At 45.3% G+C, this 18,860-nt stretch overlaps 1 protein-coding gene across 7 annotated transcripts in view; it reads left to right on the plus strand.

Moving 5' to 3' along the window:
* LOC149301781 (nuclear receptor subfamily 2 group F member 1-A-like) overlaps positions 1-17,904 on the plus strand; it is a 29,118-nt gene extending 11,214 nt beyond the window's left edge. Inside the window, exons 3-7 of one of the 7 annotated variants that reach the window (XM_089483800.1) lie at positions 1,785-1,875; positions 7,976-8,222; positions 9,502-9,601; positions 14,468-14,995; positions 16,505-17,901. In XM_089483800.1, coding sequence (XP_089339926.1) covers positions 14,485-14,995; positions 16,505-16,779 — 786 coding nt within the window. In that variant the 5' untranslated portion in view covers positions 1,785-1,875; positions 7,976-8,222; positions 9,502-9,601; positions 14,468-14,484 and the 3' untranslated portion in view covers positions 16,780-17,901. Of the gene's footprint in view, positions 1-1,784; positions 1,876-7,759; positions 8,223-9,501; positions 9,602-11,838; positions 12,012-12,343; positions 13,369-14,467; positions 14,996-16,504 lie in introns of those variants that run through there. The other 6 variants (XM_089483802.1, XM_089483803.1, XM_089483801.1 and 3 more) reach the window with 6 other exon arrangements.
* The last annotated feature ends 956 nt before the right edge of the window (positions 17,905-18,860 follow it).

Below are 18,860 nucleotides of genomic sequence, written 5' to 3' on the forward strand. Positions count from 1 at the left end.
CAAACTAGGGCGCCATGCTATTTATCTTATGTTGTTGTTGTCTTTTCCCAAGCTATGGCAACCCTAAGGCGAACCTATAACCCCTTGGCAAAGTTTGCTCAGAGGAGGTTGAGGCTGAGAGAGTGTGACTTGCTTCAGGCCTCCCAGTGGGCTTCATGGTTCAACTGGGAATCGAACACTGATCAGCCCTAAGTGGGGAAGGTCCATGAAGAGGAGAAGATGGCAGCTGTCCATGGTGCTCCCATGGAAGGAACTGACTCTGGTCCTGAAATGGCTGCCATGCTGGGAATGCTGAGGCTTTCCATGGAGAAAGTCAGGTTTTGATGGGATGCAGAGTCACTTTTTGCAGGTTTCCCACTGCATAGATAGCAAAGAAACCACCCAAAATGCAGGGCTGGTTTGGACAATAAGGATTTTAAGAATCAACACTGATATAGAAGATAGGAAACAAATTGGGTTGAGTGTTTTGGAAGCAGGCTTGCTGTGTGCCATTTCCCCCACCAGGTGGCACCCTTATCCTAAAACAGATATAGTAATAAATAGAAATAGTTATATTGGTCAAACTGGCAAAACACAGTGGGGATGATGGGGGTTCTAGTCCAACGTGGATCTGGGGGGCTTCGTGAGGTTGGTCAAGGCTTCTGCAAAGCATCCATGCCTATCCAAATGTCCAAATCTGCCCATCTCTGCCCATCGAAATGACAAATCCCAGCATCCCCTGGTTGAGTTGGCTAGCGGGATTCTGGGAGATGTAGTCCAAAGAACCAACTTCCCTGAGCTTTGGAGTCAACTTAGGTCGGGTGTTGAGAAATCGTGCAGAGAGTAAGTTGTTGTTGTTGTTGCTGTTGTTATTATTATTATTATGTGGCAGTGAGATTCTGAGAATTGCCATGCTAGAAAGGCTACTTGGTGTTGGCACTACATTTCCCAGTATCCACCAGCCAGCACTAACTGTGAATGCTGGGGAATGTGGCTGGAGATATAGTTCTAAAAAAGTCACTTGCCATGGGGAAGACATTTGGATGCTGGGGGTTATAGTCCCTTTTCCTTTTCACCATCCTCATTCTCCCCATTGGGAAAAGTAACTGGGGAGAACTCTCTTTGCTGGGGCTGCTGGGTCTTCCAATGGTCTCTCTCTCTCTCTCTCTCTCCATCCCTATTATAGCCAATAAATTGTTTGTTACTTAATAATTAATGATTAATGGTTGTTTTTAATCATTGATAATTGAATTGTTATTTTGTTATGATTGATGGGAGGGTTAGGGTTAGGGTTATAATGTGATTATGTTGTTCTTGTGTTCTATGGGTTTTAATGTAAGGCACTTCAATCGTTTGGAGGAGCAGGATAATAATAATAATAATAATAATAATAATAATAATAATTTATATCTCACTCCTCCAAACGATTGAAGCGTCTTACATTAAAATAAACTTATAAAACACACTAATAATAATAATAGTAATAACAATTGTTTTCAGCCATCCCAGTGTGGAGGTTTGGATGGCCAGGTGGAGGCCAGGAGTAGCCCAGGGCCCAAATGCCTGGGTCTGCCCCCCGTTAAGCCCATAATGAAAGGCCATGAAAGGCTCAGGGGCACATTCCTGGGAGTCCTGCCTTGCCCTCTTTGACCCCTGACCTGCCAGGTGTGCCCTTTCGGAGGGGGGCAAAAGGACCCTTCACTTTGATGGGGCACTTGGAGGGCAGGGCAGGGAACGGCAGGGAGGGAGATGGAGTTTGCTCCAGGTGGGGCCAACCCTCCATTTTCTTTCTCTCCCCCCAACAGAATCTCAAGCAGCTGGCAGCGCCTCTGCCTGAACCGGAATGATGTGTCCGCTTTGGGTTTTAGTCCGAACTGCAAAAGAGATGTCACCAAGGTATGTTGAACTCATCTATCTATCTAGAGCTATCTATGTAACTGCATGTATGTATATATAGCTATATCTGCAAGGTATGCTGAATTCCCCCCCCCATATATATCCAAGTTGTATGTGTGTGTATGTGTATATATGGGTATGCTGAACCCATATATAGATGTATATCTTTATGTTTGAGTGCGCGTGCGTGTGTGTGTGTGTGTATATATATATATATGTCTCCAAGGTATGCTGAACCCATATTTCTATACATGTATTTGTGCATATTTATATCTATATCTCCAAGGTACGCTGAATCCATGTGTGTGTGTGTGTGTGTGTATCTCCAAGTTGTATGTGTGTGTGTATATATATCTATGTATCTCTCTCTCTCCAAGGTATGCTAAACCCATATATATATATAAATACTTTGTGCATACACACACACTATACACACACACACACACACACACACACACACACACACATATATATATATATATACATATATATATAAATGTTCAGTTTTTACCTGAACATTAGGTAGAACCTCCTGGCATTTAAGGGATATTTGAGAGAGGCATCAATTGCCTGGGAAAGTAGTGGTCTCTCCTCCTTTGGAGGCCTTTAAACAGAGGTGGGATGGGACTGTTGGTTCAGCAACTGTCTGTCTGTCTGTCTGTCTGTCTATCTATTCTATGCCTTTCTCTCTCTTCTCCTCTTTTCTCTCTTACTCCCTCCTCCTCCTCCTCCTCCTCCTCCTCCTCCTCCTCCTCCTCCTCCTCTTTTTGGCTCTGGTTTCGTCCTCCTTTGACCAAGGCATGACCCCGTCTTTGGAGGCTTTCCCCCCAAGATCTGCCAAGGGTCACCATGGGTCACCCCTTTGGCCGGCAGGAGGCCTTTTTGGAAAGCAGATCGCCTGCCAGAAAGTATCAGAGTGGCAGGGGACACCCTTGACCCCCAGAGCCTTCTCTTGCTTGAAAGACACCCCCCCTCTTTCCCCCTTTTATTTGAATGGCTGCAGTGTTTGCTTTGCACCGAGGGACGGCAAGGGAAGGTCACCGGACGGTGAGGTCTGTCCAGGCCAATGTTCGTCAAGCCAGGGGTCAATGCCTTCCCCTCCTCCCCCAGTTTATTTTTTGGGAGGGCGGCTTTGGAAAGTCCCTCTTTGGGATTGCAACCACTCTACAAACCATCATCCCCTATTGCAACTTTGGAGTTGCAATAGCAAAATTCAGGGATAGATGCTTCACAAACACCTGGGCCACATTCGCACTTACAAATAAATCCCTTTGCGGTCCGAATCGACAGACCATATTTGCCATGATCGCATTTTCTTGCTACAAGATAAAATACAATGACCCACTTGCAGTTCACATTGACGAACGAATCAATCCAAAATGGAGCCACTCTGGCCGTCCGAAGGGTAAATTTAAACCAATTCCAATCTGTATCCGGTTCACACACTTGCACAAAATCGATTTATCCAAAAAGACACGGGGGAAAAATCGGCGTCGGAAAGACTTTGGGTTAAATGGGTCTGGTGTGTGCCCCCCCTCCTCTGAATTGCTTCAAGTGTGAACCGTGGTCATTTAAACCGCTTCAAACCGATTAGTGATCCAGTTTAAAGGGTAGTTTTACGCACGACGTTTTAAATAATTTTGTGCACGAGACAAAGCTTGTGTATGTCGAACCCTCCAGAAAGCAAAGGTGTCACAACGTCAGCCGCCTATGAGAAAAGTTTTGGAGAATATCGGGATTGCGGATCAAGGAGACGCAACCCGAACGGTTAAAACGATAAGCACTTGAACAATTGCAAACAGTCCGGCACCTTTATGGAAACCATGCCCTAAAAAAGACACTAGGCTTTGGGTGTTTCCATGGGTCCATCCTTGCCTTGGTTTTGCGCAATGACCCCCGTCCGCACCCCCTTGTCCTCCTCCTCTGTTCCCCACACGATCCTCTGGAAAAGAGCTTTTCCCTTGTTTGCTGGCACTCCAAACAAGAGCCTCCCTTGTCCGGCTGCCGTTCCCCATCAAAGGTCGCAACCTCCCTTGCCCTGGGCCTGACACGGCCGGTCATGCTTCGCATTCCAGCATCCCTCCAAAGGAGAGGCCTGTGGGGCGGACGCCTTCCCCCAGCATCCACCACCTCCCACCCCCAAGCCGGGCTTTGCTCTCCCCTCGCCTCCCTTCTCCAAAAACATCCAGCGCATGTTGCAGATGTGCGGAGAGATTTACTTGGAGGGGTGTGGTGGGGGTCTTTGCAGTGGGCATATTTGGGGCTGCCATTCAAGAACTCTGGCCCTATCGTCTCCAAAGGTTTACAGGAAGAACACAACTCCCTTGTGCAATGTTTCACTTGCCACCAGTCTGTTTCTGGGCACAAAAGGGTCAGTTCTGACCCTAATAAGGTTCAAGTCCATGCTATCTGAAAAACTTTATATCCCCACATGAGCCTAGTGGCCATGCTTTGGGATCTTCCGCAGATCTTCTCCATCCTAACCATCCTTGCAGGGACCTTTGGTGGGAATTCAGGAGATAACAAGGCCTTTTTGGTGGCTTATCTCCTGAATTCCACCAAAGGTACCTGCAATGTATTAATCCATCCACTTGACGCCAGGACTGGCTATAATTTTGGCCAGGCTTTGGTAGAAACTTTGGAGACTGGCAGCCTCCATACTCCCAGCAGGTGAAGATCTTTCGGTTTTTGCAAATTTTGCAGACTTTGGCCCAGTATAGAAGGGCCTTTTGGGTGCGGTTTTGGCCCAAAGTGCCGCAAACAGATTGTATGGGGAACACACAACAGACATTGTTTAGCTAATAGAGACAGTCCTTTAGATAGCCGAGACCTGAGCTGTTTAGGGCTTTTGTAGGTGACCAATAGTACTTTGAATTTGGAACTGATGGAGATGTTGCAACCAGAGAGTTGTGTATGTGTCTTCTACCCAACTGGGTTTGATGCTCCATCTGCAGCTCTTTGGACCAGATGAAGTTTCCAAATTTAAATAAATGTATTGGCTTTAGGGGCTGCGCTTAAGACGATAAACACTCAGTTGCAAAAGAAGACACTGAAATAGTTCAAGATTTTCCATCCCTTGAATCTGAAGACCCATCCCAAGGAATCAGGAGACAAGGAGGACTTGGAAAGGCACTGGACAAGATCCTCAAGTGCAAACATATATCACTGAATACAAAGGTTAGGATGGTCCACGCCATCGGATTTCCCTTTTCTATGTAGGGTTGTGAACGCTTAACGGTGGACAAAAATAGGAAGAATACAAACCCTTTGGAAACATGGAGGAGAGATCTGCGGATGCTGTGGACGGCCAAAAAGACAAAATAAATGGAATCAAATCAAGCTCAAATGGTCCCTGGAAGCCAAGATGACCAAACGGAGGCTGTCATATTTTGGTCATGAGAAGAAAGGACTCACTAGAAAAGACTGGTAAAGTGGAGGAGACTTTAAAGGGAAAACCGCATTGATGATGGAGAGACTTGAGTTTGCAAGACCTGAGTGGAGCAAAGGAGGACAGAGGGATTTATAGGCCTTTTGTCCATAGGGCCAACATGAGTCCAGCTGTGTCTGGATGGCTGGACGGTCCTCTCTGCCGACAGCAGCCGTTCTCAGGCCTCCCGTCTCCGGCCGGCCTAACCTTTGGGGACCCCCTTTTGGAGGGAAGGGAAGGGCTGGGGCCTGGGTTCAAATCGGGGTCTTCTGAAACAATACGGAGGGAAAAAGCAGATCCCCAGATACTCCCTTTGGGGCCCTGAGACGCGGGAAGGAAAGCGCAGGAGGTCAGCACAGGAACGTATCAATCTGTCCGTGTGACGCCAGGAGCGGCTATAATTCTGGCCGGGAAATGGACTCCTTCCCAGAGCGAGGAAACAGGAGGGTCGGGTGTCACAGGGACGATGGGTCGCATGGTTTTGGGGTCGAACAGGGCTGACGTTTCCCACCCTGACATCCTGGATTTCCCAGGCCAACTTTCCCACCTTCTCCATCCTTTTTTGTCTCTTCTTCCCTTTTTGGGATCCATTTTCAGTTGCTTTGGGGGGATATCAAAGGATTTGATATCCCCAGGGTACTTGGAGGACCGCCTCTCTCCATACAATCCGCCCCACACACTCAGATCTGCCAGGAAGCAATTGTTAAGGGTTCCAGAGGCTAGATGTCACCACCACACAGAGGGCCTTTTCTACCTCGGCCCCCAAGCTCTGGAACTCGCTTCCCGGCGAGCTCCGCTCGGCCGCCTCGCTGGAACAATTTAAAAAGGGGCTAAAAACACACCTATTCCAGCAGGCATATCCCTGACCCCTGATGACCCCTGATGTACCCCCTTCTTCTTCTCCCTCTTAGCAGCATTGTTGAGCTAGCGTGAGATTGTTTACTGTATGATTTGTTATGATGTTTTTAATGGTTTTTATTGTTGATATGTGCTATGTTGTGAAACCGCCTTGATCCTTGGAAAGGCGGTATATAAATAAAATTTTATTATTATATTATTATTATTATATTTTGGGAGGGTCGGAGGGATGCTCCTGGCCTGTCTGCACAGACCATGGAAGATGTCGGCCTAAGTTGAGGTCTTGCCATACAAAGGTTGGGCCTCCAGCTGTTTTGGACTTCAGATCCCAGTATCCCTAGTCAATGATCAGGGATTCTGAGGGTTGAAGTCCCCTTCTTGCCAAGGAAACTTTGTAAAAGCATCACCTTAGGCTGGCCATAAATTGGCAACAACTTGAAGGCACACGGCAGCAACAACAACAAGTTGTGGGTACCCAAATCCCAGGACTCTGTGCCCCGTTCCATGCCCATTTCTTCCTTTCTTACTCTTTCCCCTTCCCTCCTTCTTCTTCTTTGACCAAAATTGTCTTCCTTTTCGGGAGTCCTTAGAAAACGAATCCTTCCCTTTCCAAGTGTGAACTCCAAGTGTGCGATCTGGTTGTAAATTATGCCTCTTTTTTGAGCTTGACCGGAGGGCGACGCTTGCCCTGGTCTCACAAACACACCCACAAACATACAAAAACGTACAAACGCAGAGCCCAGGGAGGGATGCCAATGGAGTCTGGAGGGCCATCCATCCTCTCAAAGCATTCTTCTCCATCCTTTGTGAACTTTTATTCGGCAAAAACAGGATGATTTAAAGCCAGGACTTGCCCTCTGCCTTTTCCAAAGAGGAGGACATGTGCTGGCCTTTATTCTTGCCAAGGAAAGAGAAGTTGCTTTTGGGTTTTGGAGTTGGAGAGAAAGATGGATTATATATGAATAGAGTCTAGAGTTTCCAGGTTTGCAAAGCAACAGTCCCTTTAGGAAAAGGTACACTTTGTGGACTGCAACTCCCAGAAGTCTAGTGTTTCTAGGTTTGTAAAAATAAGTCACTTTGGAAAAAGGTACACTTTGTGGATTACAACTCCCAGAAGTCTGGTGCCTCCAGGTTTGCAAAAAAAAAGTCACTTTAGAAAAATGAAGGAACAGAGGAAAGAAAGAAAGAAAGAAAGAAAGAAAGAAAGAAAGAAGGGCAGGCTGAGTTTTAAAGAGAGAGAAGGTGAAGAAGAAAGGGAAGAAAGTGAACCAAGGGAAGGAAGGAAAAAGAAAAGCAGGATGAGAGAGGAGAGGGAAGAAGGAGAGAAAAATGTCTTTAAAAGGAAGGAAGGAAGGAAGGAAGGAAGGAAGGAAGGAAGGAAGGACTAGGGAAGGAAGGGAGAGAGGAAGGAAGAAAGAAGGGAAGGGAAGAAGGTGGGAGGAAAGAAAAAGGCAGATAAAGGAGAAAAGAGAGAGAAGGAGAAAGGGAAGAGAGGGGAAGAAGGGAAAGGGTAAGAGAAGGCAAGGAAGGAGGGATGGGCAGGGGAGGGGGACCCCTTTGGCTTTGCCTCCCCCACCCCTGCCCAGGCCACGCCCCCTTCACCCAGGGGGCCAATAGGATCCCTCCCTCCTCTGCCCCCCCTCCAACCCCCACGTGACCTCCACCCCCCTTTTTTTCTCTGCTTCTTTCTGTTCTTCTTCTTTCTTGGGAAAAAGTTTGGCGCATCCTTTGGCTCTCTTGGCCCAGCATCCCTTCGCCCTTTTCTCCTTCTCCTTCTCCTTTCCTTTGCAATCTCTCCTTCTTCTCCCCCCAAAGAGATGGAGACAGGACTCAGTCTGGAGTGAGAGAGCGCTTCCCAGACAAGGAAAAGAGAAAGAGAAAAAGAAGGAGAAAGAGAAAGAGAAGAAGCAAGAGAGAGAGAAGAAGAAGAGAAGGAGGAGGAGGAAGGGAAGGAGAAAGAGAAAAAGAAGGAGGAGGAGGAAGAGAAGAGGAAGGAGCAAGAGACAGAGAAAGAGAAAGAGGAGGAGGAAGAGAAGGAGAAAGAGTAAAAGAGAAGGAGTAGGTAAGACATTTATCTATCTATCATATCATTAATCTAGCTGTATATCTATCCATAATATTATCTATCTATCTATCTATCTATCTATCTATCTATCTATCTATCTATCTATCTATCTCTGTCCATAATGTCTGTCTGTCTGTCTGTCTATCTGTCTGTCTATCTATCTATCTATCTATCTATCTATCTATCTATCTATCTTACCATCTATCTATGCATCCATAATACTATCTATCTATATCTATATCTCTATCAGTCTATCTATCTATCTATCTATCTATCTATCTATCTGTCATATCATGTGTCTATCTATCTATTTCCATCTACCCATTGTATCATCTATCATCTATCTATCTATCTATCTATCTATCTATCTATCTATCTATCCATCTATCGGTCCAAAATATATGAGTGTGAATAGGTTCTCTTTTGGAATTTCTGAGCCCAAAATGTGGATTTGATTTAAACGGTCATGATTTGGTTACAAGGATGGCGTTAATACTTTTATAGTCTTGCATTTGAGGTGGTTTATAACAATAATTTAATTTAACTCCTTTTTTCGTTTTTGGAAAACTTGATTTTAATGTACATCGGGGCACAGAAACGCAATAGGAAGAACCAAGTCTGTAACTTCAGAAGCTATAAAATGCTGCTCACTAAAATACTTATTTCCTTTAGCAAGCAAATAAAATAAAACCAATCGGTCTTAATAAGAAAATAGCCTCTGGACAAATATCCGTTCAGCAATGCTGAACAGCAACAAGGTGGATATCTGCAAAAGAAAAATTGCCCCAGTTGCAATTAGCAGCAAGGATTGCGAATCATATCATCTCTAATTGTAATTTCATTTATTAGGAATAAATCCACTCTTGGTACAGTAGAGCAAGATAGGTATTAAAAGACACCATTTCTTCTCTTTAGATGTTGATAATTGTCATTAAAAGAATATTATTCTTCCAAAGGGAGAAAGGACAGACGCAGCTTATGGAGACGATCCTGGAATAAGATTTATTAGTAGGGTTATGAATGGGATTTATTACTTATCCAGAAAAGCTATTATTATTATTATTATTATTATTATTATTATATGCATTATTCACTCTTTCTCTTCTCCAAATGTTGCATTTTCACCCCAAAAATTCAATTTATCCTCTTGAAAGCCATTTCCAAAGAGATCGATGAGTATAAAACACAAATTCATCTTTTAAGATTCTCGGTTCTGATAGATTATATATATAATATGTAAGAGCAAAAAAGAATATGACTTTTCTCTCTTTTTTAGGACAAAGGTTCTCCTTCTGGGTAAGAAAGGAAAAAAACCCAAATACCTGTCGGTTCCAGACTTCAAGGGAGAAAGAAGTGGAGTTTGCCGGAGTTTGGAGGTTCGCCTCTTTCATTTGTTTGGAGACAGTTCACACAGGTCCGAACGTTTGGGAAATTTTGGGGGGACGTTCTCGACCCCGTCATCTGCGTCCCTCAAATTTCCAGCATCGCAACAACATGCAATTTTGAGTTGCGTTTTTGAGAAATGGGGTTTAGGCATCCCTAGAAAAGCATGACCAAAGGAATGCCAATGCAGCAAAGGATGGACTCAAAATCTGGAGTGTTTGAAAATTTGGAAAATGGAGATGATGATGATGATGATGATGATGATGATGATGATGATGATGATGATAATAATAATAATAATAGATTTTATTTATATCCTGCCTTTCCAGAAGGATCAAGCCAGGTAACAATAGAATACCTAAATAAATGCATAACACATACATAACTAAAGATGGCATATCCCTTTATCCCTTACCTTAAAACTAATTTTAAAATGCCAATGCAATTTTTTATTTGGAAGGGCAACACGTTCGTTCCTCTGTTCAAGGACTGTCTCTTCCCCCCCCCAAAAAAAAAAAAGCCCACCGAAAAGGGAGTTATAGTCAAATTTATCCCTCCTTGAAAACTCTGGACTCTTTTTGGGTCCGGCATTTGGAGGCATTTGGCCAAGAAAGAAAGAAAATAGACATTATGATCTCAAAGCCTAGTAGGTACTACCAGCTATTGAGTTTTGCAACACCAAGAGCTCCATCCAAGGATGCTAGGAAGCTGGGCATGCTGCAAATAACCATTTTTCAATTGCAAAATAATGACTCTGAATATATAAGGGTCGGGAATGAAGGCAATGTCTCTCCAAAGAAGATTTCTGATTTCCCTCCCATGAGATTTTATTCATTTCCCAAATTTCCAGCTTTGCAGAAACGCTCAAGGAAACACTCCCTTTCGCTACGTTTGCATTGCTTTCGTCAAGCTTTTCTTGGGACGCCTAAACTCCTATATTGTAAGAGCGCAACTCAAAGTATATGTTACCAATCAATCCATCCATCAATCAGATTGTTTATTTGATTGATTATTATTAAGCCAAACGCTTAAATTGTACATTACCACAATGCTAGAAATATGGGAAAATGCATGGAAATAGCACTGGGAGCGGGGCAATTCTTCTAATATTTTGGGGTGGGGATGATTCCCTTATTTTATCCTTTTCTCATTGCTATATTCTGATTCTTCATCCATTTGGGATGGCTTCCAAAACACCTTTTAATGGCTTCCAGAACCAATAATAGTAGTAGTAGTAATAATAATAATAATAATAATAATAATAATAATATATTTTTATTATTTGCTAATGGTGATGATAACGATGATGAATGAATTTTTATTTTTTATTATTGCTCCACCTCTCTCCCAGAAATGAGACTCAAAGGCAGCTTGCGAATTCATTTACATTCACCAAGCTGTCGTTTTAAAAAGCACCAACCGCCCTTAAAATTTAAAACAAGCCAATGAAGATAATAAGCAAACCCATTTCAAAATGACAACAGCAACACTGAAATTGAAAAAGGCCACTTAAAATAAGCAGCCCCCAGTTAAAATGGACAAGGAAGTTGAAGACGAATGGCTAGATAGATCAGTAAGGTTTCGCTTTTCCCGCTCTTCAGGTTATGTAATATACAGCTATATGTATATCATTATCTATATGTGTTTATAGCTATATATGGGCATGAATATATGTATTGTATGAATTGTATGTTGTGTAGTATTATACACAATTGTATAAAATTGGGGGGAGGACTCAATTTTTATAGGATCGGGAGCCAAACGTCTAATGTTGTTTGTTTTCCCTTCTTGCCCACCCCTTTCTCTTTTCTTTTCCTTTCTTTCTTTCTTTCTTTCTTTCTTTTTTTCTTTCTTTCTTTCCACTCCATCCTTTCTCCACCTTCCTCTCCTCCCTCCTTCTGCCAAACCAGGACTTTGAATGCTTTCTGGAGAAGACATTTCCCTCCTTGCGTTAGCATGGCTTGGCCCCATCGTTCCCTCTCCTTGGCGCCTTGTTGGCGGCTAGTGCCAGCTCCGAAGTGGCAACCTTTCTTGGCTCTTTGGCCACCAAGAAGCAGAGAGTGAGAGACTGAGAAAGAGAGAGAGAGAGAGACATAAACCATCCCCAGTTGACCTTCTTTGCTGGACTTCCACCAAACCAAGGCTCCTCTGGTTCGGAGTATTTCTCCTTTTTGGTTGCTTTTCTTTCCTCTTCTCTTTTTGGGAAGTAAAGAGAGAGAGACTATTGGCGAACGCCAAACTCAGCCAAGGATCATGGATGGGGCAGTGGTCAGCCGCTTCTTGTCCTGCGGGTGATTCTTCTCCTTCTGGGGATTTTGGAAGGATCACTCCTTCTTTGTTTCTGTTCAGTCTTGGAAAAGAGAAAGGAAGAAAGGAAGATAGAAGACAGCCACCACCCTGAATGTAAATGATGTAATCCTTGTAGGAAAGTGGCTGGGTTTCCCCTCCTGGCCCCCCACGTTCCTCATCCCTCTCTTCCTCCTCCTCTGACCCTTCTCCCACTCCTCCGCTTCTGCTCTCCTCCATTCTTCCCTTCCTTGGCTCCTCTCCTCCTGCCCCTGGTTGACCCTATCCCTCCTTCCCTCCCACGCTGCTTCCCAGCATCCCCTTCTGAGAGGGATCTGGTCCCCCTCCCAAAGCCCTCCTTCCTCCCCTCCTCCAGCACCCTTCCCTTCTTCCTTCTTTCCTTCCTCCCCTCTTCCTCCCGCCTTCCCTTCTGTCCCTGAATACTTCTCTCCCTTCTACTCCCAAGACAGCTCCCATTTTTGCTTCCACTCTTTCCCCCCACTCTGGTCTGCAACAGGGTTTTTCCTTTTCTCTTCTCTTCTCTTCTCTTCTCTTCTCTTTCTTTTTGTTTCTTTTCTTTTCCTTTCCCTTCCCTTCTCTTCCATTTCCTTTCCTTGTCTTGTCTTCTTTCCTCTCCTTTTCTCTTCTTTTCCCTTTCCTTTCCTTGTCTTGTCTTCTTTTTCCATCCCTTCCCTTCTCTCTCTTCTCTTCTCATCTTTTCTCATCTCTTCCCTTCTGTCTCCCTTTCTTTTCTTTTCTTCTCTTTTCTTCTCTTCTCATCTTGTCTCATCTCTTCCCTTCCCATCCATTTCCTTCTCATCTTGTGCCTTCCCTTCTCTTCTCTTCTCCCATCCCAAACCCTCCTCCATCCTTCCCTCCCTTTCTTCTCCTCCTCCTTCCATTTCAGCCTCTTAAATTCCCCTCCCCATCCTCTCTTCCTCCTCCTCTGCTCCTTCATCTCTCCTCCACTTTTCCTCCCTTCCATCCTTCTCTCCCCCACCCTCTCTTCTTCCTCTCTCTCTTCTCTCACACTTTTCATTCTTCCATCCTTCCCCTCCTGGCCCTCCCTTGTCTTTCCAGCAAAGTGCTCCCTTCCCTGCCCCTTTGAGCATGGCTTTGGTGGTGGCCCCTTGGCAGGAGGAGCTTTCTGGGGCTCCCCCGGGCATCCCTGCCCTCCCTGCCCCTCCTGGACCCCAAGAGACCCCCGGGGGGACCCACAGCGAAGGCAAAGGGGCTTCATCCTCATCCTCGGCGGCTGCTGTGGACTGCCTGGTGTGCGGGGACAAGGCCAGCGGGAAGCACTATGGCCAGTTCACCTGCGAGGGCTGCAAGAGCTTTTTCAAGCGCTCCGTCCGGCGCAACCTGAGCTACACGTGCCGCGCCAGCCGCCAGTGCCCCGTGGACCAGCACCACCGGAACCAGTGCCAGCACTGCCGCCTCACCAAGTGCCTCAAGGTCGGCATGCGCCGCGAAGGTGGGTCGCCCCGGGAGGGAAGGGGTCTTTCTTGGATGCCCTCCTCTTCCTCCTGCATCCCCTCTTCTTCCTAGCCTTCATCACCTTTTCTTGGCAAAGGAATTATGGGTCCTGTCCTCTACTTTGGCTTTTCCTTTTCCTCCTCTCTCTTGTCTGTTCTCCTTCCTTCCTTCCTTCCTTCCTTCCTTCCTTCCTTCCTTCCTATTTTCATTCATTCATTCATTCCGTCCCTCCTCCCCTCCCCTCCCCTTATGATTATTTAGGTTTAATTCCACTTATTGAAATATTTATGTCCCTCTGTCGTTCCAAGGACTGAAAGCTGGGATGCAGTAAAACCTATCTAAATGGTTGGGAGTGATTTCAAAGAGAAAGAATTATTGAAACAGACGACAAAGGGATCTTGTAGAACCTTTGAGACTTAACTGTTGCAGCCTAAGCTTTTGTAGAATTAAGTCTACTTCCTCAGACACAGACCGAAAGCATATTAAACCACAGGGGAGGTCGCAAGGAAACCGTTTGCAACCAGTTAGCCCAGTTTAAGGCCATTTAAAACCAAGCCTCTGTGTAGATTTGGGATGGAAATACCTGGGCTCTAGCTTTTTACTTGGCGTTGGAATGGTGCCATTGCAAGCACCAGGCATGGCCCTACTTAGCTTCTGAGATTTAGATGGGGCTCTGGCGATTTAATTCAGTCATGGATTGCGTTCAGGGGGTACCTTAACACTGTCTTTTGGATGCTGTAAAAGAAGCTGACTGACTTCTGGGCCTGTAGCATAAGCCACATGGGTTGGCTTGCCAGATCTTACGGCTTGGCCCAGAGTCTCCACTTTTCATGATCCATCTCCAAAATGTCTCAATCCTTCCTAAAATGAGGTCCTTAAAACTGAACGCAGTCTCCAGTTTCCATGGTCCATCTCCAAGATGTCTCTATCTTTCCTGAAACGAGGTGAACCCAGTCTCCAGTTTCTATGGTCCACCTCCAAGATACATCTCCATCCTTCCTAAAATGAGATGCCCAGAACTGACCTGACCAGAATAGACTTCCCTTGTCTTGAAAAGCAGGGCTTTGTTAATGCTCTCTCTCTATTCCTTCCCACAGCCGTGCAACGGGGGCGCATGGCCCATGCCCAGCCCAGCCCCGGACAATACCCGCTGGCCAACGGAGACCCCTACAACTGCCATGCCTACCTGACCGGCTTCATCTCCCTCCTTCTCCGGGCAGAGCCCTACCCGACCTCCCGCTATGGCGCCCAGTGCCTCCAGCCCAACAACATCATGGGCATCGAGAACATCTGCGAACTGGCTGCCCGGCTCCTCTTCAGCGCCATCGAATGGGCTAAAAACATCCCCTTCTTCCCGGACTTCCAGCTGGCTGACCAGGTCTGCTTGCTGCGCATGACCTGGAGCGAGCTTTTTGTCCTCAACGCGGCCCAGTGCGCCATGCCCCTCCACGTGGCGCCGCTCTTGGCCGCAGCCGGGCTCCACGCCTCGCCCATGTCGGCCGACCGGGTGGTAGCCTTCATGGACCACATCCGGGTCTTCCAGGAGCAAGTGGAGAAGCTGAAGGCCCTCCATGTCGACTCGGCCGAGTATTCCTGCCTCAAGGCCATCGCGCTTTTCACGCCGGGTGAGTACGCCAAAAATGCACACTAAAAAATGGTGTTAGTGTTTTGTCTGTGTGCAAGCCTGGACCTGCTGGACTAGGAATTGTGGAAAGTAGCCATGTAGTAGATGTAGCTTTATGTAGTGCATACACTCGTCCTTCCACATTTGTGGCTTTGACTTTTGCGGGTTTGATCATTCATGGATCTTATTAAATGTGTTCTCTCTAGGAATGTCTGGGTTTTCCAGCACAACTCTATGGCCAACCTTAACCAAAAGTCACACTGAAGGACCCAGAGATTCCTAGAGAGAACACTCCGGTAGGCATTTGTAGCTCCTCCGGCGCAAGTCTATGGTCAATGTTGACCACAGAGTTGCACTGGAGGACTTAGAGATTCCTAGAGAGGTGTTCTCTCAGGTAAAAACATAGTATTTTGGTTATTTGTGGTTTTTCCATGTTACAGGGGTCCTGTGCCCCTAACCCCAGCGAATGTGGAGGGAGTATATGCGTGTGTGTGGGGGGGGGGCGGTATATATGTTTATTGTTGTGTACCTTCAAGTCGTTTATGAATATGGTGACCCTAAGGCAACCCTACAATGGGATTTTATTGCCCAAGTTCACTCAGTGGGTTTCATGGCTGAACTGGGACTCGAACCCTGGTTTCCAGAGTCATAGTCCAAGACTCAAACCACTGCACAACGTTGGCTTTCTCTGACTACTTTCCTGAACTACAAAAACATACCACTAATTTCAATCTGGCAGACAACTAGGTTTCTCTGCAGAGATTTCTGAGACGCCAATTCCATGTCAGACTGAAAGAAAACTAAATTTGACTGGTTGAATTCTCAGCATGGAGGACAATGAGGACTAGGCTCTTAATGACTAGACGGACTCAAAAGCTGGCCAGCAAATCTTCCAAGTTAATCTGGAATTATATAGGGATCTAACATGGCACAGTGGTTTGAGTGCTGGACTATAACTCTGGAGACCAGGGTTCGAATCCCAGCTCAGCCATGAAACCCATTGTGTGGCTTTGGGCAGGTCACAGTCTCTCAGCCCCAGAGGAAGGCAATGGCAAACCTCCTCTGAACAAATCTTGCCTAGATTTGCCAAGAAAACTTGAAGGAACAACAAAAGAGTATTAACCCAACCACAGAAATGAATTAAATTTGGCAACGTGTTTCTGAATCACCTAAACCAAAGGTGGGTAACCTATGCTGTCTCTCTTGGAGGTGGTTGGACTACAACTCCCATCATCCTTCCCTTTGCCGGCAGACCCAGCAAATCTCCCAAATTAATCCTGGGAATTGTATAGTCTTGAAGAATTATATAGTTACAATATCTTTCCAAATGGCCTAAAACAGAGCTGGGTAACCTATGCAGGGGTTAGGACTGCTGTTCCCATCATTGAACCCTTTGCCAGTAGAGCCAAATTCTTTGCTGCCTGGTTTCGTAGGCAGAGACGAGATGGGCGAAATTCCGCCTCCTGCGTTTCCCGAATAATCTCTCTGCCCCCCGCTTGCTCCCTCGTAGACGCGGTGGGTCTGACGGATCTGTGCCACGTGGAGAGTGTCCAGGAGAAGTCGCAGTGTGCCTTGGAGGAGTATGTCCGGAACCAGTACCCCAGCCAGCCCAGCCGCTTCGGGCGCCTGCTCCTGCGCCTGCCTTCACTGCGCATCGTCTCGGCCCCCGTCATCGAGCAGCTCTTCTTCGTCCGACTGGTGGGCAAGACCCCCATCGAGACCCTCATCCGGGACATGCTTCTTTCCGGGTCCAGCTTCAACTGGCCCTACATCCCCATGCAGTGATGCGAGTGCGGGTCTCCTCCGCAACCGTGGCCCCAACGTCGGGTGAGCCGGACTTTACACTTGAGCCAACCTTGCGCTGTTGCTCCGACGGTTGGTCATCCGGGCATCATCCAGGTATCAGACTGTCCATGAAATGTGCTCAACATGGAATGATGGGAGTTGTAGTCCAACCACCTCCAGGTTACCCAGCGTTGCTTTAGGTGAATTGGAAGCACATTGCCAAGTTCCATATTTTTTTCATTTCATTTATCTCCCCGGAGATGCGTCTCTTCCACTTTTCGTTATTTATGCCGCCGCGAGCGAAACAGAGAAAAGCTTAAGACTTGGACAATTTTAAAAAAAAGAAAATTAAACCATGATTTATATTGCAAATATTAAGGACATTACGGATTCTAAAATCTCGGGCCCATAATATGTGTAACGGCGGTCTTGTATGGAATTCCTTTCGGGTGAATTTTTCTTTTAATATCTATATATAGATATAGATATATTTTGGATGGTGTGCCGACATCTGGCTCTGAAGGGAACATTGATGTGATGCGAGAGTTGTGGAAAGCTTTGTGACTTTCTGAGCCTCAATTGTGCAATGAGACCCTTATACACTTTCTCACCTTCTCTCTTTTGTGTTGGTGCATAAATCGTTTTTTTAAAAATATCAAATAAATAAAAAGGCAAAACTGGGGAGGAAGAGCGGTCGCAAAAAAGACTTTCCTCTGCAAGGCAAATTGGGGAAGAAGAAGAAAAAAGACTTGCCTCTTCAGCCCAACTTTGGGGGGGAAAAGACTAGCCTCTTCAGCCAAAATGGAAAAATACATACAACTCTTTGGGGCATTTGTCTGTATGCCTGGGAGTTACTTTTTCCAACAAAAGGGACCCAAATGTTGCATGTTTGTGATCTTTTTTGATGGGGACAAGGCAACGGTTCCCTAGGAATGAACAACAATAACGCAAAGAATCCCAACGTTGGAAGAAATGACTGTGAATAGCTTTCTCAGACCAGGGATTTGAGGGGCTGCGCAGTTTGTTTTTCCACAAAGAGGTTGAAATTAAAACATACTATTTATAAAATTAAAATAAACCCAGATTATATGCCACACTTGTTGCTTGCTGCGTATTGGCATCCAGCGTCCGTCTCAAAAATGTCATTTCCACGTTTTTATTTTTAAACAGAGTGCTTGGATTTGTAATGGAAAAGGAAAGAAGGTTTTAATGTCCGCTTGGTGGTAAGAAGAAATGAGAAAATGCAACATGCAAAGAATTGCAGTGATTCCCAATCTCTGGCCTTCCAGGTGTTTTTGGACTTCAGATCCCAGAATCCTAGGCCATTGATCAAGATGTCTGGGGCTTCTGGGAGCTGGAGTCCAAAACACCTGGAAGGACCAGAGTTTGGGAATCACTGGTTTCAAACGTTGGGTAGATTTGGCTTCGAGAAAACAAAACTAAACAAAGCCATTGTTAACTATCTGGCTGAAGATACCTATTGCATATACTTAATATACTTAATATCTTGGAGACGGGGCCCAGGTCAAAACGTCACAACGTTAATTTATGTTTCATATATACCTTATATACACATAGATGAAGGTAGTTTTATGAAACACAACATTCATTTATGCTTCATATATACCTTATATACACATAGCTGAAGGTAGTTTTATGCGCAATGTTTTTAATGATTTTGCGCATGAAATGAAAGTCTGCGAAGCATCGGAAAGCTGCCCCTGCAGACAATTTTGGAGCATTTTGGGTATACATATGTAATAATAACAATAATTAATAATATTTATTTGTACCCCGCTGCTCCAAAAAGGATCAAAGCGGCTGATGACAAAACATCCATAAAATACAATACGCATATGATAAATGCCGCATCGTCTACTGCATCCAAAATCCACCCAAATAAAAATATAATTAAATTATTAACAGTTGTTAAAACAATTAGTAATGTCTCATCGTCCATTGTATCCCCAAACCCTCCCATAATAAAGTGCAATTAAATTATTAACAGCTGTTAAAATGGTTAGTAAAAACAGGGCAGAGGCAGTGGGCGGTTATATGTATCTATGTATATATGTTTCAAG

This window comes from Sceloporus occidentalis, unplaced genomic scaffold (genome assembly GCF_023333645.1).
Source record: "Sceloporus occidentalis isolate IW3139 unplaced genomic scaffold, rSceOcc1.0.p SCAF_20, whole genome shotgun sequence".
Taxonomy (NCBI): Eukaryota; Metazoa; Chordata; class Lepidosauria; order Squamata; family Phrynosomatidae; genus Sceloporus; species Sceloporus occidentalis.